Consider the following 23,944-nt stretch of genomic DNA (forward strand, 5'->3'; position numbering starts at 1 on the left):
TTGAATTAGTTTTTGCATATTGTTTTATTAATATTATTTAAATAGGTTTGTTTTATACAAAAATTTAATAAAACTAGTTAACTACATTTTTATAATTATTAATTTTTNTTAATATAAAAAATGCATTTTAAATATTTAATTTTAATAATCTTTTAGATATAATTTATATGTGATTTTTTATGTTTATGAAATTTTTTAATAATGTTATATAGCTTTAAAAAAGAAAGTAAAAAAGCTTGAGAAAGGAGAGGAGAGATGCTGGGTAATGGTGCTGTGAGAGGAAGGATGCTGGGAAAATAATGGTGTTCTGTGAGAGTGCCAATACTCTCTCTCTCAAATTCAATATCATCACACTCTGTCTCTCTCTCTGAAATTTAAACTGTGCACTGGAATCTTTGACCACTTTTAAAGATTAAACAGATTTTAAAAATTAAAATACCTTTTTAATTAAGGTTAAAATTGGAATTTTATTAAAGTTTGGAGGTGCAGGATGAAATGCTTGGAGGTGGAGGATGAAACACCCATCGTTTTTTCCTTCTCCTTTTTTCCTTCTTTTCGTTTGTTTTTGTTTTCAGAAACAAAAATAAACTTGCATGCTTTCTCTATTTTTAGTTGTCAATTTTCAATAATTTTTCAGAGCAAAAATAAATTTGCATATAAAATCATCAATGAGATCAAGATCCGAATCCTGTGTTTTGTTCTCTGCTTGTTACATGGTGTGCCATACAGAGAGAATCCATTGAACTAGTGAGTGATCTGAACCCAACTGCATCCAACATCTTTTGTTAAACCTCTTGTTTTGATCAATTCCCTCAAGTTTCCAATTTCCTCCCACATGCCAAACCGAGCATAAAGATTTGACAGCATAATGCATATCCCAACATTTTGAGGATCTAACTCTAGAGCCCTCTTTGCTGCCAATTTTCCCAGCTCTAAATCCCCTCGATCCACACAAGCACTCAGTAGAGCTCCCCACATTGAAACACTACAATTTCCCATTCCCTTATAGAGTGTCTCATTCAACAATTCCCACGTCCTCTGCAATTCACCAGCCCTACAAAGTAAATCAACCAGGCAGCTGTAATGTTCTGGACCAGGATCTAACTTGAACTCATTAGTCATTGATTCAAAATACTTGACACCAGCATGAACTTGGCCAGTGCGACCACAAGCAGATATCACTGTCAAGAATGCTATTCCGTCCGCCCGGATTCCTTCCATCCTCATCTCATCAAACAAATCAATCACTTCCTTGTAATGTCCATTCCTACCGTACACACCCAGCATTGAAGTCCATAACACAATGTCCCTGCTTCTTCCTTCTTTCCTAATCTCCATCCCATCCAAGTCCAACACTTGCCGAGCCTTCTTTACTAATCCACACTTTCCATACATCTCGATCAACGCGCTCTGGAGAAACACATCACTCTCTACATCAGGTATCGTACGGAGCAAGTAACCATGCACTTGCCTACCCATTTCAACAGCAGACAATCCGGTGCATGCACGCAAAGCTGCTGATAGAGTAAAGTGATCATGCTTCAATTTCAACTCGTGCATCTTCCTAACAAGTTCAAGGTCCCGAACCCAAAGCCCAGCTTCGGCATAACCTGACAAAAGTGCATTGGCACACACGGTGTTCTTGTCGGGAATTTCATCGAACACAAGGGCTGCATCTTGTACATTGGACAATTTGGAGTAGAGATCGATGAGAGCACTACCAACAAACACGCTAGAAGACCAACCTGATTTTACCATCTGGGTATGTATCTGCATCCCAAAATTAAGGTCTTTGACTTTGGATGAGGCGGTCAACGTGCTACACAAAGCGTAGGTATCTAAGGGGACTCCGTTGCTGTGCATGAAGGAGAAGGAGGCGAGAGCGAGAAAGGGGAAACCTTTGCGACAGAAATAAGATATTATGACGTTGAAGTGTAATGGGTTGGTGGAATTCATGCATTTGAAGAAGTTATTGACCAAGTGAAGGTTGTTGTAAGGGAGGCAGGCTGCGTATGTGGAAATGAGTTGGGTGTGGAGATGATGGGATAGGAAGATCATGCCTGTTCTGAGTAGCTGAGCGTGGAGTTTCTTAATGGCTGAGACATCGCCACTTACACGAGATTGGTGCAAAAACTCAAATATGTTGGACTTAGACATATGTAATAAGAAAATGAAAATGGAATCAAGAAGAGTCGTTCCTGATAGTGTTGATACTAGCAACATACACAGGAATCAGGGTGCATAGATGCTATTGCTCAATCATCCTTTTCCTGAAATTGAAAATCATTGTACTTCGTATCTTTATTAAGCAAGATGTAGAAACTATATCATGCACACTTTATTACAAAATTCAGGACTTAGTCAACTATATATATATATATATATATATATATATATATATATATATATTTTAATCTTTTTATACTATTAAAATATCATTTATTTTTACTATATAAAATGATATCACAACTAATTTTTCAATTGACTTTCGATTTTTTCTATCTCCAATCGATTATAATTTTCTTACTAATACATGAAGAAGGAAATGAAAGCTATATTCAAGATATTACATTTTAAATATATATATTATTAACTATGAACATTAAACTAATAAAAACTTTTGGAAGGAAATATATAATAGTATTCCAGGCATTTCTGAGGACAACAACAACCCATTTGAATTGTGTTCCTGGGGTTGACACAAGAAATTAAAATATTAAACAAGTAGTTCGATTCGAAGATGAATTAAAAGTTTAATTACTTAGGTATAGTCATTCATAAACAAATTTGAAACAGGATGGATTTGATGGATAGAATTTTAGCATTCCTTCTACTGCTTCAGTAGTGTTTTGCTTGAATGATTCAAGTAAAACCTCCTCAAGGCTGCCGGAGTAACTTTCAGTTCCAAATTTTACCTAGATAATTATGAGTAGTGGCTTGAAATTCACAGAAAGAACGAAAAGAAAGAGGGGAAAGCAAAAATGGAATATAGTGATGTTTTTCATCCGTTTATGATGTTATTTTTGCCTATGATACACTTGAAAGGTAACCTGAAAACCCAATTACACAGTAAACCTTTCTGCAAGGGGAACTTTTTCTTAACCCCACGTTGAAAGGAAAAAAAACTATGCAACAAAAACCATCTTCAGATTTATTTTATCTGCATCATGTCATAGTTAAAGGAAAAAAACTATGCAACAAAAACTATCTTCAGATTTAGTAGCTGCATCATGTCATAGCCTATGTAAGCCAGAGGTGATGTTATCAAAGATATCTTGTGTGCATGGAATAGTAAGGCCACCCATTGGATGATTGAACCCAAATTCTTCCTCTGCTATACTCAACAGTTTTTGAAACGAGGGTTGATTCAACACTGACACTGGTATCACAAATCTCTTCTTTTCACCCTCTCCTACGTACACAGCTAAGTACCCTTTAGGCACATCGAGTGCCTGATTCGCAAACAGATTAGATCTGCGAAGGATGTGTTTGGCACTGAAGGCAGTTGGAAAACGAATAGCCATCATGGTAGTGTTGCTTAGAGCTTGCAAGAGAATCGAGTTGGTGGAAAATGCTTAGTACATTGTGTGCATTTATAGATGAAAGCACAAGCAGGAACGAGTGGGTTTTTATTTGTGTGGGACATATGCATTCAAAAGATCACGCGGCCTGTACTCAATATAATTGGCACGAAACGCGTTGATGACCCTCTCTTTATTTATTGCACAAACTTACCATTTCCCAGAAAACACCTACACTTGCCTCACCAAATTGATTTAACATACATAGAATAGTTTATGATCTCTTTTGAGAAAAGGACTTGATCAGAAAGATTATACAATTCACTATTTCATTTTTTTGTTTTGGTCCGAGAGTAATAATTCATCACTGTTTATCTTCATTATCTTATAAGTTATATACTGATAATGAATTTTCATTGGTTGATATATAGCGTATTGTTTTGATATCAATATATTAAACTCTTGGTTACTACAATAACCTAGCTATTTTCTCGTAGGTCTCTTTCTTTCTCTTTTACTAGGTAAATAATTTTTCTTCAAACACGGGTGCGTCTACTGTTTGTTGACAAGATGGTGCAAGTGCAATTCTTACCACTCTTTTGTACGTTTGAAATGTAACTGGCTGGATTGGATCCACGTTTCACTTCAAATAGACAAAAATCATCTGATAATTAGCTGTGCAATAGCATATACTGATTTGTACCAAGTCATAAACTCATAATGCAAGTTCAAGATTAGAAGGTGAACACCATTGATCTTATCATAATAAATGCGACTCTACTTTTCTTGACAAGATAACTGGGCCTGTGACCAAATTTGATTAGATTTTCATTTGGGTATACTATCAACCACCACTTTGTACGATGGAAATTTAATTGCCTATAAATCGACGTTTCTGTCATCTGAATATTCGACTGTACTGCTCCAATCGTAATGCAAGAAGTCCATTGGAATTCCATGATCAATTATTTCCTAGTCAACTTTCAAACGCTAATTAAATTCAAATTTAATTCACACTGCTTTTAGACTTTTATTGGAGGCAATTGACTGATGCATATGGCTTCAGTTGAAAGAGAATCCTTAACTTATATCACTTATATTCTTTCTTTCTTCTGACTAAAACCCTAAGATACTACTTGTTAATATGCCAAACCACATACAGAGAAACTTGGAAATACCTTAAATCCATCCATTGACGTTTTGTCTATTTGGGTCAAATATAGCTATTACAATATGCTCTTAATGGAATCTGAAAAAAAAAAAAAGGATTATTAACGAGAGGATCACTAACATTTAAAATTCGGAAGAAACCCATCAAGAATTCCGAGTGTTCATTAATTGGTGTTACAGAAAATGTTACAAGATATTAATTCGTTGAAAATAATTGCTTAGTTAGGTTGCTGCTGGAGATGTTTGTTGATTAGTTGTTAATTAGCCCTCTAAGAAGCACTATAAACAGATACAGCTCAAATTCCCTCTCAAATCTTTTATAATATATCAGTATAATGCGAATCTTTTATTCTCTGAACTGCAAGACGTATTGCATATCGACTTGTGTGATTCGTATCTCTTTTGGAAGTTATGATAGAAAACATTTCGGGTCTTCCACCATTAATATTTGTGCTGTAAACTGTGCTCCGTTAATAGAAGAGGAAGCTTCCCGGATCCTACTTGTTTGATTTGTGTGGTGTGGACATTTGCTGTATTATGATAGTATTGTCTAGTGCTTTTTCAAGGAAGCCTTCTTGCCTATTATATTATTATTATTATTATTTCACCAATAATTAAATTAAAGGGTATTTTTCACATTTTAATACGATTGACTAGTTTAGTTGTCCACTCAATTATTGAATGATTCCTGTACGATTCCAAAACTAGAAAAACCATATGCCTCAGTGCTTTTGTAGGAAATTTTGAGAACTTAACAATGATTTTGATTGAACAAGTTTATAAGCTATACTTTATAGCATCCTTAAGGATATCGAAGTTACTTTCAGTTCTAGATTACTACGTAGGTAGTTATGCTCAGCAGTGGAACACAGAGAATAACTGTAAAAAATAACTGTAAACAACATGGAATATAGTGATGTTTGTAATCCATTCTTTTTGTACTGATGTTCTTTGCCAATGATACAATTTGAAAAACCTTTCAGCACGGGTAAACTTTTCTGACACCACATGTTGAAAGGCAAAAAAGGCAAAAACAAAAAAATGAAGGAAAAAACTGTGGTAAAACGTAGATCATAGCCTATGTAAACTAGAGGTGATGTTAAGGAAAAATTCTTGTGTGCAGGGAATGATGAGGCCACCCATTGGATGACTGAAGCCAAATTCTTCCTCTGTTATACTCAGAAGCTCTTGAAATGAAGGGTGGTTCAAATATGACACAGGTATCACGAATCTCTTCTTTTCAGCATCTCCTACGTACACAGCAAAGTGGCCTTTGGGCACATCCAGTGATGTTGCAGCTGCATGATTTGCAAAGAGACTAGATCGGCGAAGAATGTGTCTAGCACTCAAAACACTGGGCAAACGAATAGCCATGTGTGGTATTGGTTAGGAGTTGGAAGATGTTATTGTGTTTGAGAATTGAGTTGTGTGGAGAGAGTGTGGGATATTGTATGTGTATTTATAGATGAAAGCGTTACGGTGATATATTAATCGATGTGGGACATATGCATTGAAAAGAACGCGCAGTGTGTACTCAAACTTATTGGCCAAAACGTGTTGATGAATTTCACTGCTTATCTGACCAAGTGAACACATTAATTATTTCAACCAACATCACATAAATGCAAGTTTCTACCCTCTTTGTACGGTCGAGATCCAATTAGAGTACATCCATATTTCTCTTCAAATTTAGTCTTATGTACTTGGATTATGTCCATTGGTTGAAAAGTAATCCTGACAGATTTTTAAATGGAATTTTTAAGGTTTTATATTTAGTAAAAATGAAAAAAACAGAACATTTATATAAAATTAAAGAACCATTAATTAATTATCTAGAAAATAATGCGCAAACTATACAAGAATATATTTAAATTTGTTGTACATTTGTTATTTTGAGATAAAAAAAAAAGAGTCTATTTCAGAAATTAATTATGAGAGAGTTTCGTATATGCTTAACTAGTGCAATTTATTTCCGTAACAAAAATGTTTTCTCTTAAATCAAGGTAATTTCCACATTTTAATTGATGGACTAGTTTAGTTTGCCACTCAATCAATGAGTTGCCCTTTTACAATTCATAAACATGAAAAATATATAACATGCCTAATATATTTTATGAAGATGATTTGTGTGAGCTAGTTTGTTACACTCTACTGCATTTTTCTTCTTCTGCCAATTACAACAATTTCACAAGCTATGCACGTGAAGAGTAATTTTATCCTCCTTGTCGATTTTTCTGAAAATGTTTAAATATATATTTAATTTTTATAATTTTGTTGGTTTTGATAATTAATAGTTGAGTTTTTTTTTTTCTTTAAGTTACTGTAAGATCTATTTTGATTTAATTTGTTGAAATATATATTCATATCACCTATAGTCAATGTAAATAGTTGAAGAATGGAATTAAAGAATTTATAATGTTTAATGGAATCTTTGAAACCTACATATTATAATCTACACTATTTGTTCTCTTTGTAGTTATAGATTAAGAAAAACAAGATGAATCACTAATACATTGTCCACTCAGAAATGAGTTGAAAATTAAGAAGAGGAAAACAATGTAATACTCAGTCATGATTACATAAACACGAGGAAGAACATCAATCACTCATTGTTGCTTGAGCTTGGTCAAATTAAACTAATTTATATTAGACTTGATATTTTGTAAATACTTATGACATTTAATAAAGTAATGATTAAGTTATATACTTCTATATTTATTTATTTGACACATAATATAAAAAAGAAAAACTATTATAAAAAAGTGAGTTTTTATATTTTTTTTAAAAAGAGAAAAACATAAAAAAAAAATAGTGTTAAATTAATGTAAAAAATAAATGGATTCATTTTAATGTACTGATAGGTGGTATCGGTTGGAGAATTATGAATGTGTTTCATTTAACTTTTGTAAATATTCATAATCATTGATAAAAAAAGAAATCATTTTTTTTAAATTTGAATTTCTTCTTTTAAGAAATAAATTATTGGAACTCAAACAAAATTTATATATTACAAGGAAATACATATACGGAAAGAATTTAGATAAGTTCATACATGAAGAACAAAATGGTTGAAATAGTAATTGAGAAGCAACACCAAAGGAGAACACAGTAATACATTAAATGCATCATAATTTGCCGACAGTTCTCAAAATCCACCAGCATCATAGTAAACTTTTCTGCATGAGTATGAAGCCCATGTGAAAATACAAAAACCATAAAATAAGAACTGTCTTAAAATTTACTGTGACTGCATGTCATGGCCTACGAAAAGCAGAGGTGATGTTAAGGAAAATGTCTTCTGTGCATGGAATCGTAAGTCCACCCATTGGATGGCTGAAGCCAAATTCTTCCTCTGCTATGCTTAACAATTGCTGAAATGAGGGTTGATTCAACACTGACACTGGTATCACAAATCTCTTCTTTTTACCCTCTCCTACGTACACAGCAAAGTGCCCTTTAGGCACATGCACTGATGTTGCAGCTGCATGATTTGCAGGCGGATTTGATCGACGGAGAATGTATTTTGCACTCAAAACACAAGACACACGAATAGCCATTACAGTAGTATAGTGTTTGGTAGAAGTTGAAAGTGGTTATATTGTTTTTCAGAATTGGGTTGGGTGAAAAATGTTAGGATATTTTTATGGATTTATAGACGAAGGTGCGAAGAAGAATCGGCTCTGAAAGTAGAGAATGATGTGGGACACATGTATTCAAAAGATCATGCAGTGTGTTCTCAAACCTGGGGGCAAAAAGGTGCCAATGACCTTCACTGCTTATTTATTGAAGGCGCTGATGCTGTTTATGCTTTATTTGAATGGACCGATGATAAACAAGGATGTTTAAAAGAAAAGAAAATAATATTTAAAATTATTTATATTATATAAAGGAAAATGAATATATATATATATATATATATATATATATATATATATATATATATATATATATATATATATGATGTTTCGGTGAAATCGAACTATTACTGACACTTTCACAATTTATCTTCTGAACCATTCGGTGCTACTACATTTGGATCCTTCTTTCCTCGATTGTCGTCAGTTGGGTATTTGTCAAAGATTCTTCAACATACTCACTCAATAACGATTAATGGAATCTTAATCACAGTACAATCCTGACCCAATAGTCATAATTACATCTTATCTTAATCTTGTCTTAAAACTGGAAATTATGATCGACCATATATCATGGGATGATCGGTTGTGTTTTTCAAAGACAAATCCTCTGCCGTCTGGTCCATCTAGTTCATAGGAAATATGTGAAAATTTTGTAGTATATATATAATTGATTAATGTAAAAACTGAATTATAAATTATTTCTTAGAAATCAAAATGCGAATCTAAGTTTGAGCTCGAAGTGGTGTGAATCTCTCCTTTATTTACGTGTTGTGTTTGTCTTATTCAAATGCGTTCTTTATTATTTTCCATGTATGAAACTTTGACTTCTAAACTATATAAAACGATTAAATGTGATATGAAAACTCATCAAAATTCAAGAAGCAAATGAAATGAGAGGTAAAGAAATTTTTATTGGATGAGAAAATCCATTATTGGAATTGGTTAGATAGATCCACATTTGATTTCCCTGAAATATGATGTAATTGGTAGATTCACAACATACACTGATCTGTACTGATTTAATGAAAGTACACTGATTGATTGGAAGGTGAAGGTCATTGATTTAATATTTGTTGACAAGATGGTATAAAAAGGCCAAACAGATGAAATTTTGATTAAATGTACGATGGAAATGCGATTGGTTAGATCCATATATAAATTTATCTGCCGTGCAACACTTGTACTCATTATATACTTATCTAATCACTAATTCCATGATGAATTATTTCCTTGTCACCATCAGTCACGCACATCCGTTCAGGCCTGGGCGTCTTCTTCCTTCTACGCACACACAGAAAACCTCATAACAACAGTCACGCACAGCACACACAGAGAAGCAGAATGCACACATAGAAAAACTAACCTCTTGTAGACTTAGAAGTACCAACCACCGATCAACCGCCGCACGCACCGCCGCACGCACCAAAAGCTAAAAGCAACGAAAAGCAGAAATGGAAGAGATGACTGTGAGAGTTGGGAGCAAGGGTAACGGATCTGGAGTTTGAGAGAACGGATCTGGAATTTGGGGGGTAAGAATTTGAGAGAGAAGGGGAGGTGGGGCTCTGAAGTAGAAAGTAGAAGTAGAAAGTAGAAGTAGAAGGTAGAAATTTAGGAATACATAAATAGGGGTTAAAAAGTAAAAATAAAATAAATAAATATAAAGGAAAGGTTATTTTTGTAATTAAAAAAAAGTTACAAAAATCTGGGGAGGTGGAGGGAACAACACCCCTATATTTTTCTTATGAGGGTCAGATTTTAACCCAACTCATTTAAACTTGGTTCATCCGGATTGAACCCATGGTAGGCTAGGTTGACCCACCAACCCACCTACCTAATTTTATTTTATTAAAATATAATTTTAATTTTATAAAATAATATTTATTATATTTTTTTGCTTGAAAAAATTATTTAAATTTTCTATTTTCAAAACTAATTTAACACTTCATATTGGGAGTGAAATTTGGAAGTAAAATTTGTTTAGATCTGAATTATAGAAAGTTTGTAATTTTTTTATATTAAAAAAAATTGTAATTTTTTTTTGTATTGATATGACATTTCTTTTTCGAAAGTGGGGTTGTCCCACAATGCTGTCATTGCTTTATATGCTTATTGAGGTATGGTCCCCCCTTGTCCCCCATTTTTAAAGTTGTTCTTTTTATGTCATTTTCAGTGCGAATTGGTTTCAATTAGTTAGATCCATCAAAATGGGTCACAACCCGCGAGCCAACCCGGCTCACCACGGGTTCAGGCCGGGTTGGGTTTGAAAAAATTGAATTTTTTTTATGCGGGTCAGATTTCAACCCAGCTCATTTAAACCCGACTCATGCGGGTTAAACCCGTGGTGGGTCGGGTTGGCCCGCCAACCCACCTACCTAATTTTATTTCTTTAATTTATTATTTTATTTATGAAACCCTAAAAAATAAAATACTTTCTTCACTCACTATGTTTTTATTTAGCTGTAATCTGATTCCAAATTATAAGGTTGACAGGGGAATAGGCTATGATCAAATTATGTGTATAAAAATGCTTGCAACTGTGTCAGTCTCCGATCATATTGATCATATATAAGGGATGATTTAGGACATGTGGAGTGTTATGTACGGATGATGAAGTTGACATGAGTAATCATATAGTTATCATAAAAACAATGAAAATTAAAGTTTTTCACCATTTAATGAATTGGTATAGTCTCCTTCGGAATGAAATTTAGTAACTGGTCCGATTTAAAATTTGGCTTATGACAAACTCAAGTAGATGTGTCAATTTGGATTACACAAAACATTGAAAGGAACATAAACATGGATTAATATTGATGTACTAATATTGATGTACGGTCTGTGATGACTATACACATACATTGATTAACATTGATGCAGGTTTGCAATTAATTTTTATTTTTGGAATGGTTTATTACAAGTGAAATTACTCTATGATGGAGTATGAATGATTGTTGATTTAGACAATGAAGATAAAAAAGGAAGACATATTTATTTTAATCATGGTGAAAATTGTTGGATTTGTACAAATAATACATCTTAGAAAAAGATAAAAATAAACAAAATTAAAACATAATAATGTGAATTGGATTTTTATTTTTAATTTATTTATTTTTGTTTTAGTAAACTGACCAAGCAGATCAATTGGACTCTTTGTATTAAGTGTTGTGTCAGGCTTTACATTGGCCCAATACAAATTTAGAAGAACAGCATAACAAAGTGAACTAAAAGTAACAACAAAATAAAACATAAGATAATATGTGGTTCACAGAGGATAGATTTATTTGGGGAAACCTATGGTTGATTCCAGAAGCTTGGGTTGGGTTGGGACAAAGGATAAGATTGTTAAGTTATTAGACACGTGTGCTATTTTTGAACAGTATTTCTGAAAAAATTTGACAATATATAATAATGTGAAGTGGATTAATTATACTGTGTGTGTAGTCATACTCTTTCCAGTACCAATTATTTCAATATTAGCTGGCTGGCTATGCTTAAATATTCTATGATTCCTCTTTTTTCTCATAATATATTTGATCTGTTAATGGTTATGAAACTAGTTTGAAATGAAAAGAATTTAAATAAAATAACTCAAGTAATTAAAATAAATGAAACCATGCAATAAGAGATATTAAAGGAAGTGTTACTCAAGTTTAGAAAAGTATAATCAGAGTTCTGCAGAAGTTGAAGAACTTACAGCTAAATTCTAGTGTAGTCTTCTGGGTGGTTTCCATATATTCAATACATTACTAATATAGCTGTGACACAGTTAAACTAGCACATGTTTTGTGCTTGTGCCTTTATTTAGAAAAACAGCAGATATATATATATATATATATATATATATATATATATATATATACTTCACAGACATAGTTTCATAAGTTTCATATAGAGAGAAACAACTAAACAGAAAAAAGGAAAAGCCTTAATGCAAAAGGTTGTATCATTAGTCTCTTTTGGGATAAGGATATTTTGTTGCATGTATTATTGCTGGTTCAAGCAAGAGGCTATGCTTAAGAAGACAGCTTCCTCGCAGGGAATAGTGAGACCTCCCATGGGATGGCAGTAACCAAACTTCTCTTCAGCTTGTCTGAGCAATTCTTGAAATAAAGGCTCGTTCAAGAACAGCACTGGTATCAAGAATCTCTTCATTTTCTCTCCAACATACACAGCAAGATACCCTTTTGGGACTTCTGCATCCTTGCAAGAGAATGTTTGGCTTCCACTAAATGATGATCGTCTTATACCTGGTAAGCGAAAACCCATTGTTTTCTGTTTCTGAGCTCACTGATCTGCAGAAGGATATCAAACAAGTATAGTATTATGCTTATTTCTTATGCTTCAGCATTAGAATGATCTGTGCTGTTTGTCAATCAAATGAAGGCTATATATAGGTGTAGGAAACCCTATATTTACGGAGTAATTGGTTGGTGAATGAATTATGATAAAAGGGTTTCTTGGAAATTAGGCATAGGAAAGAGACATGTAATGGGGTTCTTCACATGTTTCAAAAGTATGTTACTGAATGCATATACACTTGTAATATGTATGACTAGTACTTCAGATACTTATTTTACTGTCTCCCAAATATAGACCACACAATATTCCATATATAAAATGTTAAATAAATAATTGTTGAGATTGTAAATAAAGGAGAATGACACTTCTAATGAATAATATTTATTTAATTCAACATTTACGGGAAGTTCCATTTGACTATGTTGTTACCTACTCTCTACACATTATATGGTTTTGTATAGAAGTGAATTGCTATAATAATGGAAACCCGTGTACACGTAATATGAAGTGTGATTCCTGTTGTGGTGATCCAGTCTTTGAATAGTTAATGTTTGAATATTGACTCTGGCTGCTAAGAACTTGAAATGAAGACAAGTGATGAAGGCTCATTAAAAATCAGCAGCTTCTGCTTTCTGACAACTAGCTATATTTTGACGACAAATCCATGTGAAGTGCATGGGGAGTCCTTGTGATTTTAGTTTCAAGTCTTCATCATTACCCAACTCTTCGTAGTAGATAGGTGATTTCATAAGCTCAGGTCAAACAATTATCATGACTTTGTTTTCTGTTTTTTCATATTGAGCTTGAGCTAATTGTGCCTACACACTGAATGTTAAGTCTAGGGTTTTAAATATTACAACTGTTTAATTTTATTAAAAATATATTTTCACTATTTAATGATATATTCATATTAGAGATTGAGAATTGAACTTTTGAAAACTTGCATAACACATATTCATGTAATATCTTTAGCATGTTTTCATGCTTCTTCTCAAGTTCAAAACAATTTGATGAGATTACATGGCATGGAAAGATTGATAGTCAAAGTGTTAAAATTTAAGAAGGTTGTTTATTACTAAACCCCTTTCATCACACATTGATATAGTTGAGCATTCATTGAGTTTTTAAAAAAGTTTGGGTATTATACACCTCGTCCTAAAAATAAGGACATGCTCATCAACTTTCTGCAAGTTCCAGGACAGTAAATTCTTCAGTTGTCTTTGGATTTCTAGAAAAGATATTAGATTCATATATTTCCAAAGTTAGTCGGGAAGCATGTGTTAGTTGTTCATGTTATTAGGGTGTGTTTTTTGAGATGATTTAGTGTAAAAGGAAATTCTAAAAAATAAAATGTGATAATCAAATTTAATGCATATTTTAGTAATATTTTTATCTTAAATAAATTCCTTCTAAAACTACCACTAATTTTTTTATCCATTTACTACTTTTTTTTTTTTCTATACTCAAGCTACATAATAATTTTACTCAAAACATCACATCATTTCATACCTAATAAAATTAAAATCTTAGTCACCAGTGGAAAATTGACTTTTTATAACGCATATTTCATAACATAGTTTTGTAAATAAGTTATAATAGAGATGCGGTGACAAATTTGTAAATAAGTTTAACACATATTATAACGTAGTTTTGTAAATTAGTTATAATATAAAATGCGGTGGCAAACTTGTAAATAATTTAAACCTATCTCTAATTTGTTATGACGTAGATTTAAAACTACGATATAATATCTCTTCCTAAAAAATGTGGTTAATTTCATTTCACGTTGCCTCTCACTTTCGTTCCTCTCTTCTTCGTCTCTAAACTCTAAGGTTTTAGAACACTGTCTTCTCTCTTCTTCGTCCCAGAAGACTAACTCTGTCTCTTCACTCGTAAGCTTTACTCCGCTAGCTCTTCGTCTCTTCTTCCTATCATCACTCACACATAACAGACAATTCCGATGACATTCCGTCAACGCCTAGGGTTCGAACTGCAGTGCACTTGCCCTGCTCGGATTCGTCTCCGCTCTTCTCCACTCGCGGCTAGATTTTGCCCTTTACTGCTAGGTTTCGTCTCTTCTTCCCATCATCAGTCACACATAGCACACAATTCCGGTGACATTCCGTCAATGCTTAGGATTCGAACTGCAGTGCACTTGTCCTACTTGGATTCGCCTCTGCTCTTCTCCATCCTTCGCTGCTAGATTTCGCCCTTTGCCACTACTCGGCTCTTGCATTGAAGCTGGTCTTGAACATAACCTACTTTTCTTTAGTTTCTTTAGTGTGGTGACTCTGTAAAATACTAGAACTGGCTAGGGTTTTCTTTAGTTTCCAGAGAAGTGCAGCGGCTTGTTTTTGCGTTGGATCGTCCACAGCGAAAATGGTAGGAGTGGAATCCATGGTTGTTTGCGTTTGTGACTTGGTTGAAGTTTTTCTATTGTGATGTGAAGCTATTGATTTGATGTGTAGCCTTCCCACAAGACGTTCAGGATTAAGAAGAAGCTTGCCAAGAAGACGAGGCAGAACAGGCCCATCCCTTATTGGATTCGCATGAGGACCGACAACACTATCAGGTTAGTTTCCAAAACATCTTGGTGAATGAGTTCTGGACTGCCAAAGTATCCGATTTTGGAGATGTGCAGGATACTCCGAACTCACTATTCAATAATCAGGATCCATGGAATATACAGCATGGTACCTTCTTTCCACCTGCTAGACAAAGCAAAGCTGCATTGAAGAAAGAAACATTTTCTTGCTAGGATCCCTTTGCTGAGGATACTGGTAGCTTTAGGGAACAAAGTTTAGAAGCATAGTTGGATGATAGCCTCTATCAGTCGTTCAAAAAAAATTTAACTTTAGAACACAGTCGGTCAGCCAAAGGTTCGTAAATTGTTGAATTGCACAATTTGAAATATATATTTTATTATGAAAATTTTGTTGTATTTTAGATTTTGGTTTCATGATTATAATTTCATTAGATGTCAATTGTAATAATCAATTTTTTTAACAAAAAAACATATTATAACGTGTACGTTATAATATGTTGATTCTGAATTAACATATTATAACGTAAATTTCTGCTAAGTTATAAAGACTTACTATATCATCCAGAACTATATTTTCAGAAACTACGTTATAAAAAGTCATTTTTGTATGTTATAAAATGTCATTTATTCATTGGTGAGTGGACTCAACCATATGTAATTTAGTTTTAATATATCAAAATGAAAACATGTTCACTCCATTCAAAAAAAATTATATAGTATAAATTCAAATTATCATATGAACAAATTTAAGAATATTAATCTATATATATATATATATATATATATATATATAAGGTAGAAATTACATCTCTATTTGGCATGGGGTTTGTGTGTCTTCGAGCTCCCATAGTACTATTCAACTTATTAATTGAATAATTTTTTTAACAAAAGACGCAATTCACACTAATGACCTTATTAAAGGTTTCAATGCCAGAAGGACACAAATGACCCTTCCAATGTTAAATCTTAAAAAAAATTATGATTACACAAATATTAAAATCAAACTATCAAATAATTATTGCAAGAAGAAAGATAAACTATTACACATATAATTAAAATTTCATTATTATAACATCTACTATTATAATAATAATAACAATAATGATAATAATAATAATTATTAATAAGAGGGAGAGTACTTAGAGATTAGAGGGTAGGTATAGAATGAGAGAAAAGAAAACTAGTAACCAAATAAAAATAAATAAATTTGTTATCTTATTTAATAACTTAAGGAGAATATCCACTTCAGATAGACAATTACGTGATAAAATATAAACAAATAAAAATATAAAAATAGGAATAAATTACTAATGTATATCCTAAAAATAATTTAGTTCTTTTAATTTGTTAAATTTGATAATTCCTTCTAAAATGTAATACATCTTTTAAATGAAATACATAAAGGAAAAAGAGATGTGAAATTCAGCAATTTGAAAAAAAAAATTACACTTTAAAAATATGAATGACTTTGATGAATATCAAATAATTTGAATAATTAAAAAATAAAAATAAAAAATTATATAGCAAAATAAGTTTTTTATTTTCATGACGAAAAAAACAAAAGACTAGAAAATAAGATGCTTTACAAGTTAATCAATAAATAAATTTAAAAAATTTCAATAATTCAAAACAATAACAGATGAGAAGAGGGTTATTCTCGTCTCAAATTAAGCAATGCCTATGTTTATATATATTTGATTAATATAATTTGTTTGTCATCCTAGAGATGTTAGAATGTGACTTTTGAAAAAAAAAAAATACTTCAGCTAAACTTGTTGATTTCTTCCTTCTAACATCTCTTTGCTACCAAACATATTTTCTGACTGAAACTACGAAATCTGAAATTGGATACTTTAGAGGAAAAAGAAAACTTTAGAAAAAAAAAAAAAAAGAAATTCTTTCAAGTTTTTCAAGCGAGAAGTTATATCAATGAACACATCCTCTGTTAGGATGGTAGTAACCAAATTCCTCCTCAGCATGACTAAGCAATTATTAAAATAAAGGGGCTCATTCAAGAAAGATACAGGAATCCAGAATCTATTAGTTTTCTCTCCAACATACACTGCAAGAAATCCTTTGGGAGCTTCTGTTATCTTGTAAGATGATGGTTGGCTTGAGCTAAATGGATACTTGACAATTCTTAGTGAGAGACTGTTAAATTAGATTGTCTTGAAGTTTTTTGTGATGGTCGACATGAGATATTACAATAAACGCCACTCTTTTTGAAATGTATTGCCTATTGAGTGTTTCACATGTTTCATATAGGAGGGAACCTCTTTAAATGGCATAGTCCTAAACTAGCACCTATATCACCTAAGATATGTCTCTTTATAAATTTGGCACATCTTTTCTTATATTACTATGAAAAAATATGAAGCAATTTCATGTAGTAACTGTTGTAATAATGTAAGAGTCTAAGTCCAACAGTAACATGACAATTCAAGGGTTGTGCAATGCTGACTTAGAACCTCTCGAAAAGATATGTTTGAATATTTGAGTATAAGCTCAATTGCTCTTCTTGTACTTACTTTAGCGAGCATGATGGAAACCTTTGAATACATGTTAATCATTAATTAAGCAATAAATTAAGAACTAGAGATTTATTTGAAGAAATTTTGGTAACCTCTATGATATACAATGGTTGTAGATCTGACATGTCTGCACACACAAGGTTTAGTATGCTGTTCCTTTTGTCGATTCCACTCTTGGTAGTATTAAATGTTTGAATGTTGAATGCTACTAGGAGAGTTTGAAACCGAAGGCAACCATTGTTTTGCTTAAATATTGTGAAACGGCTTCTATTCATGTTTTTTTTTCTCACAACTACCTATAGTTTCTCTCGACAAGTTCATGTGAGATGGCTACCCAACCTAACTCTTGGAACTAAAATTAATTATTCTTGTACATTGTTTATTTCACTGATTTCTATTCAATGGATTTTCAATTCTACAATGGTATATTTTAGTGCTCTTTTACATATTGTATATTTTTGCTTTCTATCTTACATTATTTCTCACTGGACCATAGAAATTTGAAAGCAGAAAACTAGTCCTAATTGGACAAAGTAACGTAAACCTGACTCTATTAGTTGATTTGTTCACTATCTGTTTTGACTAGTTAATTCCATGTCCATATTATGTCTCTAGAATTTGCTTATTTGTCCAGTCACACTTTGCTAGTAGTAAATGCATTTTGTCATTTGAATACAAGGGTATTTACGATGATTCATGCTAGCTGGCTGATGGAACCTGAACTCATTGATCACTGCTGGTTTAATATTCTAAGACCACTCTATTCAATTCAAAATATACAGAATGTGCTTTCTCACTACTATTTTGAGGCGACAAACCGTGTGAAGTGAACAGGAAGTCCTTGTTTTGTGAGTATCTTTTTCATATAGCTGTCAAAATGGGTAACCCAACTCGACCCGGCTCGGTCCATCACGGATTGGTCATTTAGTGAACCAACCCAACCCGGCTCATTTATTAGCGAGTCAGAAAAATCTGAACCCGACTCGACCCACTACGGGTTGGTGGGTAAACGGATTGACTCACTAGCCCATTTAATTAGAGTTTTTTTAAATAAAAAAAAATTACAAACTTATTCTATATTCAAATTTAAACAAATTTTACTTCCAAAAAATGATGTTAAACTGAAAACAATTCAAAATAATAATAAAAAGTACAATATAATCCAAATGTCATCCAAAAGCAAACACAAAAAACATACAAAAAAACCACCTGCTCGTTGAAGAATTTCAGTGCACGTGACAGTACCGTAAATGAGAGCAAGTTCCATGAGAGTGATTTGTGACAGTAGAGGTTACTTTTTTGGTTGTGAAGAGAGTATTTTACTTTTTAGGGTTTCATAAGTAAAATAATAAATTAAAAAAATAAAATTAGGTAGATGGGTTGGCGGGCCAACCCGGCCTACCACGAGTTCAACCTGCATGAGCCGGGTTTAAATGAGTTGGGTTGAAATCTGACCCACATAAAAAAAAAATTCAATTTTTTCAAACCCAACTCGATCTGAACCCGTGATGAACCGGATTGACTTGTGGGTTATGATGTATTTTGATGGCTCTACTTTCACAATGAGCTCTTTCAAAGCTTCACAAATAACATTTATTGGTCACTAGGACATTATTCTATGGTTTGATAAATTATTATACCCTTTTGTCCACTTTGACTTCAATATGTTCAGGTAAAGACGAGTTAAAAAAATTTCACGTAAGTTTTATTCCCTGGTAGCTGTTCAGTTATTTGCATTTAAAACGGTTTTCTAACATTGTATATGCAACACATTGTAACTTAATAAGGTTTTGTGCTTGTGAAAGAGAAAAACACGTAGGAAACATATGTTCTTGAATTTTTCATTCTAATAAACAACTTTTGTAACAATTTCCAAAGAAAGAGAACGAAACAAATTCTTTGCAAAGTCTTAAAAGAAGCCTGCTGTACACAATCTCACTACTAATCTGTGTCAGTCCTCTATACTTTGAGCTTTAGAGCCCATTCAAGCTAGATATAACAAGCAAAAAGACATCTTCCGTGCAAGGAATTGTGAGACCACCCATTGGATGTTTGTATCCAAATTCTTCCTCTGCTTGACTCAGCAAGTCTTGAAATGAAGGTTGGTTCAAGTATGACATGGGGATCACAAACCGTTTCATTCTCTCTCCCACAGACACTGCAAAATATCCCTTTGCCATGTTTACAGCTTTTGAAGATGATTGGCTACCAGTAAATGAAGCCCTTCTAATTGCTGGGAAACGGAAACCCATTTCAAATGTCTCAAAGAGCAAGCTAAAATTCATAAGTACTACGTAGCTAAGTTTTGCGGTGAGTTTGCAAATGAGTTGAGTGTTGTGAAGGAAGACAATATATTTATACATTTTAGGTTATCTTCAAACTTCTGGAGAAATGATAAAAAGATGGGGTCATGAGATGATAGATCAAATGGTGATGTCTCAGATGGCTCTATGAATTATGAACAAGTTCATTAAGAGTGAAAACCACAACTTCAGAACCAATGGCTTATACACAACCAACGTTAAATAAAAAAATATGTTTAGGTCTAATGTTTGTTCAATTTTACTGTCTTTGTAGACATGCAGCAGACATGTCACGTGTTTTCTTCATACTGACAATGCAATTCAATTCTAAGATATAGATTGCTGATAAAACCTCTCTTGGTGACGCGTTCTACGGTAGTTGATGGCAATGGATCGTAATTATTAGGATCCAGCACGGCATCTTTATCCAGAGCTCAATTACTGTTTGTTTGACATGCAAATTTTATGTACATAAAATCAAAGCAGAATGGTACATGATTGCAACCACAAGGCTTAAATATACACCACTGACCTTAATATAACTAGTCTTTTCATGAAAGTCTGGCAACAACTGTACTTCATTTTCTATTAATTTTAATCTCAATAATATGTAACTTGTACTGATAATGGTTGTTTCATTATTCTTTTGCTTTTTGCATGAAAGAATTGATTAGCTAATAGCAATTTAATTCATGAACGACTGTGAAAGACCAGATGGTTTTTCCTAACACAGCTAACTTCAATTTTGAGGTCCAGATGAAGAAATGACAGTCAACTTCTGCAGTATATCATATTTCTAAAATAAGCATACGATTGATGAACGGGCTAATCTGAATCAGCACTTGATTTCATCCTACGGAAATATACTTTATTATTGTGATCAACATAAACTACTTTATAGTAGAACATTATATTAGGTCAGGTATGGTCAGTATCTTCAAAAGTTTATACGCGTATAAGCTTTAAATTGAATATACAATATAAAAGTACTTAAAATATTTAAATTGAATGAGATCTAACAGAAGGAAAAATATGATAACCATCTCTTTTCATTACTTTCTGGTTAAAATCTTTCCACACTTAGTGGAAGAGGTAAAGAAAACAAAAATGAAAAATCCTCCTGTACAATTTTTTTCTCATCTACTCTAGTAAGTCTCCTTTAGCATGAACTATAGCCCATTGAAGCTAGAAGTGACATTCAGGAAGACATCCTCCTTACAAGGAATTGTGAGACCACCCGTTGGATGAGAATATCCAAATTCTTCTTCTGATTGACTCAGTAGATCCTGAAAAGTAGGCTGGTTCAAGAATGATATAGGAATCACAAACCGCCTTTTGTTATGTCCAACATAGACTGCAAAAAAACCTTTTGGGATTTCAGCTCCCTTGGATGCTCGTTTAGTACCAGGTAATCGGAAACCCATGATGTTTTCTTAATTCACACTCCGAAGTAAGAATGATGATAGAAAACTTGTAGAGAAAAGTATATCGTAATAAACTTCGATTCTTGGGAGAGAAATGGGTTGTGTTGTTGTGATGAAGTGGTTAGTATATTTATATATATATATATATATATATATATATATAGATGAAGTCAGGTTTAAGGTGGATACAATTTGTTGTTATAATGAAGGTGTGGATGGGCCATTTGATGTGTTAAAGTGGGATACAAAGAAACAAGGGTTCAAAAGAGATCACATGGTATTGTCTTGGAGGCCTTAGTCAAGGATGGTGATTGCTTGTTAGATTGATCAATTCAACTGGGTCCAATATTCTTCAGGATGTGCAGACATAAGGACCACTTCAAGATGAACATGTTGGAGAACCTATCACTTCTGTAATATATCGTATTTTCTGCATTTTAACCGTTTCGATCATGCCTCCAAAAGAGTGTCTATTAGGTCGCTTTATATCAGATGTCAAAGAGAAAATTTTAAATTCAATTTAAGTGTTGTACATGAAAACAAGATGATTATAGAAAAATGTAGTGTCAAAAAGAAAGAAAATTAAGAGAATGTTTCAAAATTTAAATTTAAATCATTTTGAATTTTAAATTTTTTAATATCCGATAATTTAAAAAATATATGTTGATTGTTTCAGACAACTCTAAACATATCAAATCTTTTGTTCTTTCATAGGGAAACTTATAGCTGTACTTGAAATTCCACCTATAAAAGATGAAATTTACTTTGAAGCTGTTACATGATTGTGATTGGAGACAACGTTTCTAATGGCAATATCCTGACTTTTTTTTTTTTTTTTTTTCATTTTTCTATTAGATTTGTCGCAGTATTCTCAAAGTGTTATTGTCTCGCCACATAGCTTAACCATTGACTAATCACCAATGTACAAACACGTGTCCAGAGTGGTTATATATCTTAAAATTAATATATAATACGTTATATCAACATTAAATTCATGGTACAAATTCTTAAATTAAAAGAAATTAAATATAGTTTATTCAGTTAACGGGACGTTAAGTTTTAAATTTTAAAGATTTGGATGTATTTGTTTGAAGTTACTAATTTCAAGTATTTAACTATATAGAAGAAAAAACTCAAACTATCAATTTCATAAATTCAACAAAAAGAAGATTTTGTATTTATTTTTGCTGGCTCTCTTGATTGTATCAGTTGTTATGGTATAATCCTCTTGGTTGACAATGGGAGGGCTTGTTGCTGGGCTGTCTTGAAAAGACTGCAATTACGCAAAACTAGTGATAATGTAATGTAGTCAATGATTCAATATTTAAAATTAGCGATAGTGTACAATTCTTCCATGATCTAGCAGGTGTAAAATCTACAGGTCATAATAACTAATGATCAAGCTCTTAATGTTGTTCTTTAAGATTTTCTTTGCATCTGACAGAATAATTAGTCGAACACTAATTCATGTTCAAACTCCAAAAGAGCTCGTTTGTTTCTAACAATACAATAAAAATAGTATAACCAAAATAAAAGTTCAGCTGAAAGAAAGCAATCTCATAATTTATGCGAAGAAAAAACCTCTGATAATCTTGTATTCATAGCTTTCTTTTACAGTATATCTTTCCGGGAGAACAAAATTGTAAGATGAAAAAAGTATATACATGTTTAAATTTTTTTCATTTCTACAGAAACAATTAGTTGATTCTTATTGACACTTGAGTATGAAATCTGTCTATCGCCTGTGCAAGCGAGAAGTGACTTGAAGGAAGACATCTTCTCTGCAAGGAAGTGTGAGGCCACCCATTGGATGATCAAATCCAAATTCTTGCTCAGCTTGACTCAGCAACTCTTGGAAAGAAGGTTGGTTCAAGTATGATATGGGAACCACAAAACGCTTCTTCTGGTTTTCTCCTACATACACTGCTACACTGCCCTTTGGAATTTTCACACGCCTTTGAAACCCGATGAAGCCGAAACCCATTATGTCTGATCCTTATTTGTTGTGAAAACAGTGATTTCAAAGGAACTGAATAGAAAGTGTTTGATGCTTAGAGAACCCTTAGACTTGAATTGCTTGGGACTAACCATGAGCCTATGCATATATATATATATATATAATATAGCTAAGGAGGAAACTTTGTCATAGATTTGGTACAGAAATTATTCATGAATGGGGTCTAGTAGGAGACATTGGCATAAAGGGTCACATGATTCTGTGTTAAACATCTTTGTCAAAATCTATAAACATCTTAGATTAATGACTTCATGATGTTCATGAAGAGGCAATGGCCAAATGGGGTCTAGTGAGGGACATCAGCATGAAAAATCAGATGATTCTTTCTTAAACGTCTCTAAACCAAACATCAACAGACAGCCAACACCATTTCCATTTGAAACCTAATGCCAGTCTGAAAATTTTAATGTCATGGACTTATTTTTTTCAAGACATGTCTACGACATCTTAAATGTTACTGTGTTGATTTGTCTCCCTACCAGAATACTTCATATAT

The 23,944-nt window shown here is 32.7% G+C and overlaps 6 protein-coding genes across 6 annotated transcripts; all 6 read right to left on the reverse strand.

Annotated features, from left to right (window-relative positions):
- Positions 1 to 744: 744 nt before the first annotated feature.
- On the reverse strand, positions 745 to 2,157 carry LOC106760498 (pentatricopeptide repeat-containing protein At3g12770). Its single transcript, XM_014643927.1, has one exon. It carries the CDS (start codon positions 2,155 to 2,157, stop codon positions 745 to 747), a length of 1,413 nt encoding a protein of 470 aa, XP_014499413.1.
- Positions 2,158 to 2,982: 825 nt separating this feature from the next.
- Positions 2,983 to 3,560, reverse strand: LOC106762263 (auxin-induced protein 15A). Its single transcript, XM_014646062.2, has one exon. It carries the CDS (start codon positions 3,525 to 3,527, stop codon positions 3,234 to 3,236), a length of 294 nt encoding a protein of 97 aa, XP_014501548.1. The 5' UTR covers positions 3,528 to 3,560; the 3' UTR covers positions 2,983 to 3,233.
- A 2,051-nt stretch (positions 3,561 to 5,611) lies between these two features.
- Positions 5,612 to 6,131, reverse strand: LOC106762262 (auxin-induced protein 10A5-like). Its single transcript, XM_014646061.2, has one exon. It carries the CDS (start codon positions 6,063 to 6,065, stop codon positions 5,763 to 5,765), a length of 303 nt encoding a protein of 100 aa, XP_014501547.1. The 5' UTR covers positions 6,066 to 6,131; the 3' UTR covers positions 5,612 to 5,762.
- Positions 6,132 to 7,897: 1,766 nt separating this feature from the next.
- On the reverse strand, positions 7,898 to 8,248 carry LOC106760499 (auxin-responsive protein SAUR20-like). The gene has a single exon (XM_014643928.2). It carries the CDS (start codon positions 8,246 to 8,248, stop codon positions 7,946 to 7,948), a length of 303 nt encoding a protein of 100 aa, XP_014499414.1. The 3' UTR covers positions 7,898 to 7,945.
- Positions 8,249 to 19,541: 11,293 nt separating this feature from the next.
- LOC111241627 (auxin-induced protein 6B-like) lies at positions 19,542 to 20,154 on the reverse strand. Its single transcript, XM_022780316.1, has one exon. It carries the CDS (start codon positions 20,065 to 20,067, stop codon positions 19,678 to 19,680), a length of 390 nt encoding a protein of 129 aa, XP_022636037.1. The 5' UTR covers positions 20,068 to 20,154; the 3' UTR covers positions 19,542 to 19,677.
- Positions 20,155 to 22,960: 2,806 nt separating this feature from the next.
- Positions 22,961 to 23,487, reverse strand: LOC106761547 (auxin-responsive protein SAUR23-like). Its single transcript, XM_014645108.2, has one exon. The coding sequence runs from the start codon at positions 23,413 to 23,415 to the stop codon at positions 23,167 to 23,169; it is 249 nt and encodes an 82-aa protein (XP_014500594.1). The 5' UTR covers positions 23,416 to 23,487; the 3' UTR covers positions 22,961 to 23,166.
- Positions 23,488 to 23,944: the final 457 nt, after the last annotated feature.

Source organism: Vigna radiata, chromosome 5, assembly GCF_000741045.1.
Source record: "Vigna radiata var. radiata cultivar VC1973A chromosome 5, Vradiata_ver6, whole genome shotgun sequence".
Classification (NCBI taxonomy): Eukaryota; Viridiplantae; Streptophyta; class Magnoliopsida; order Fabales; family Fabaceae; genus Vigna; species Vigna radiata.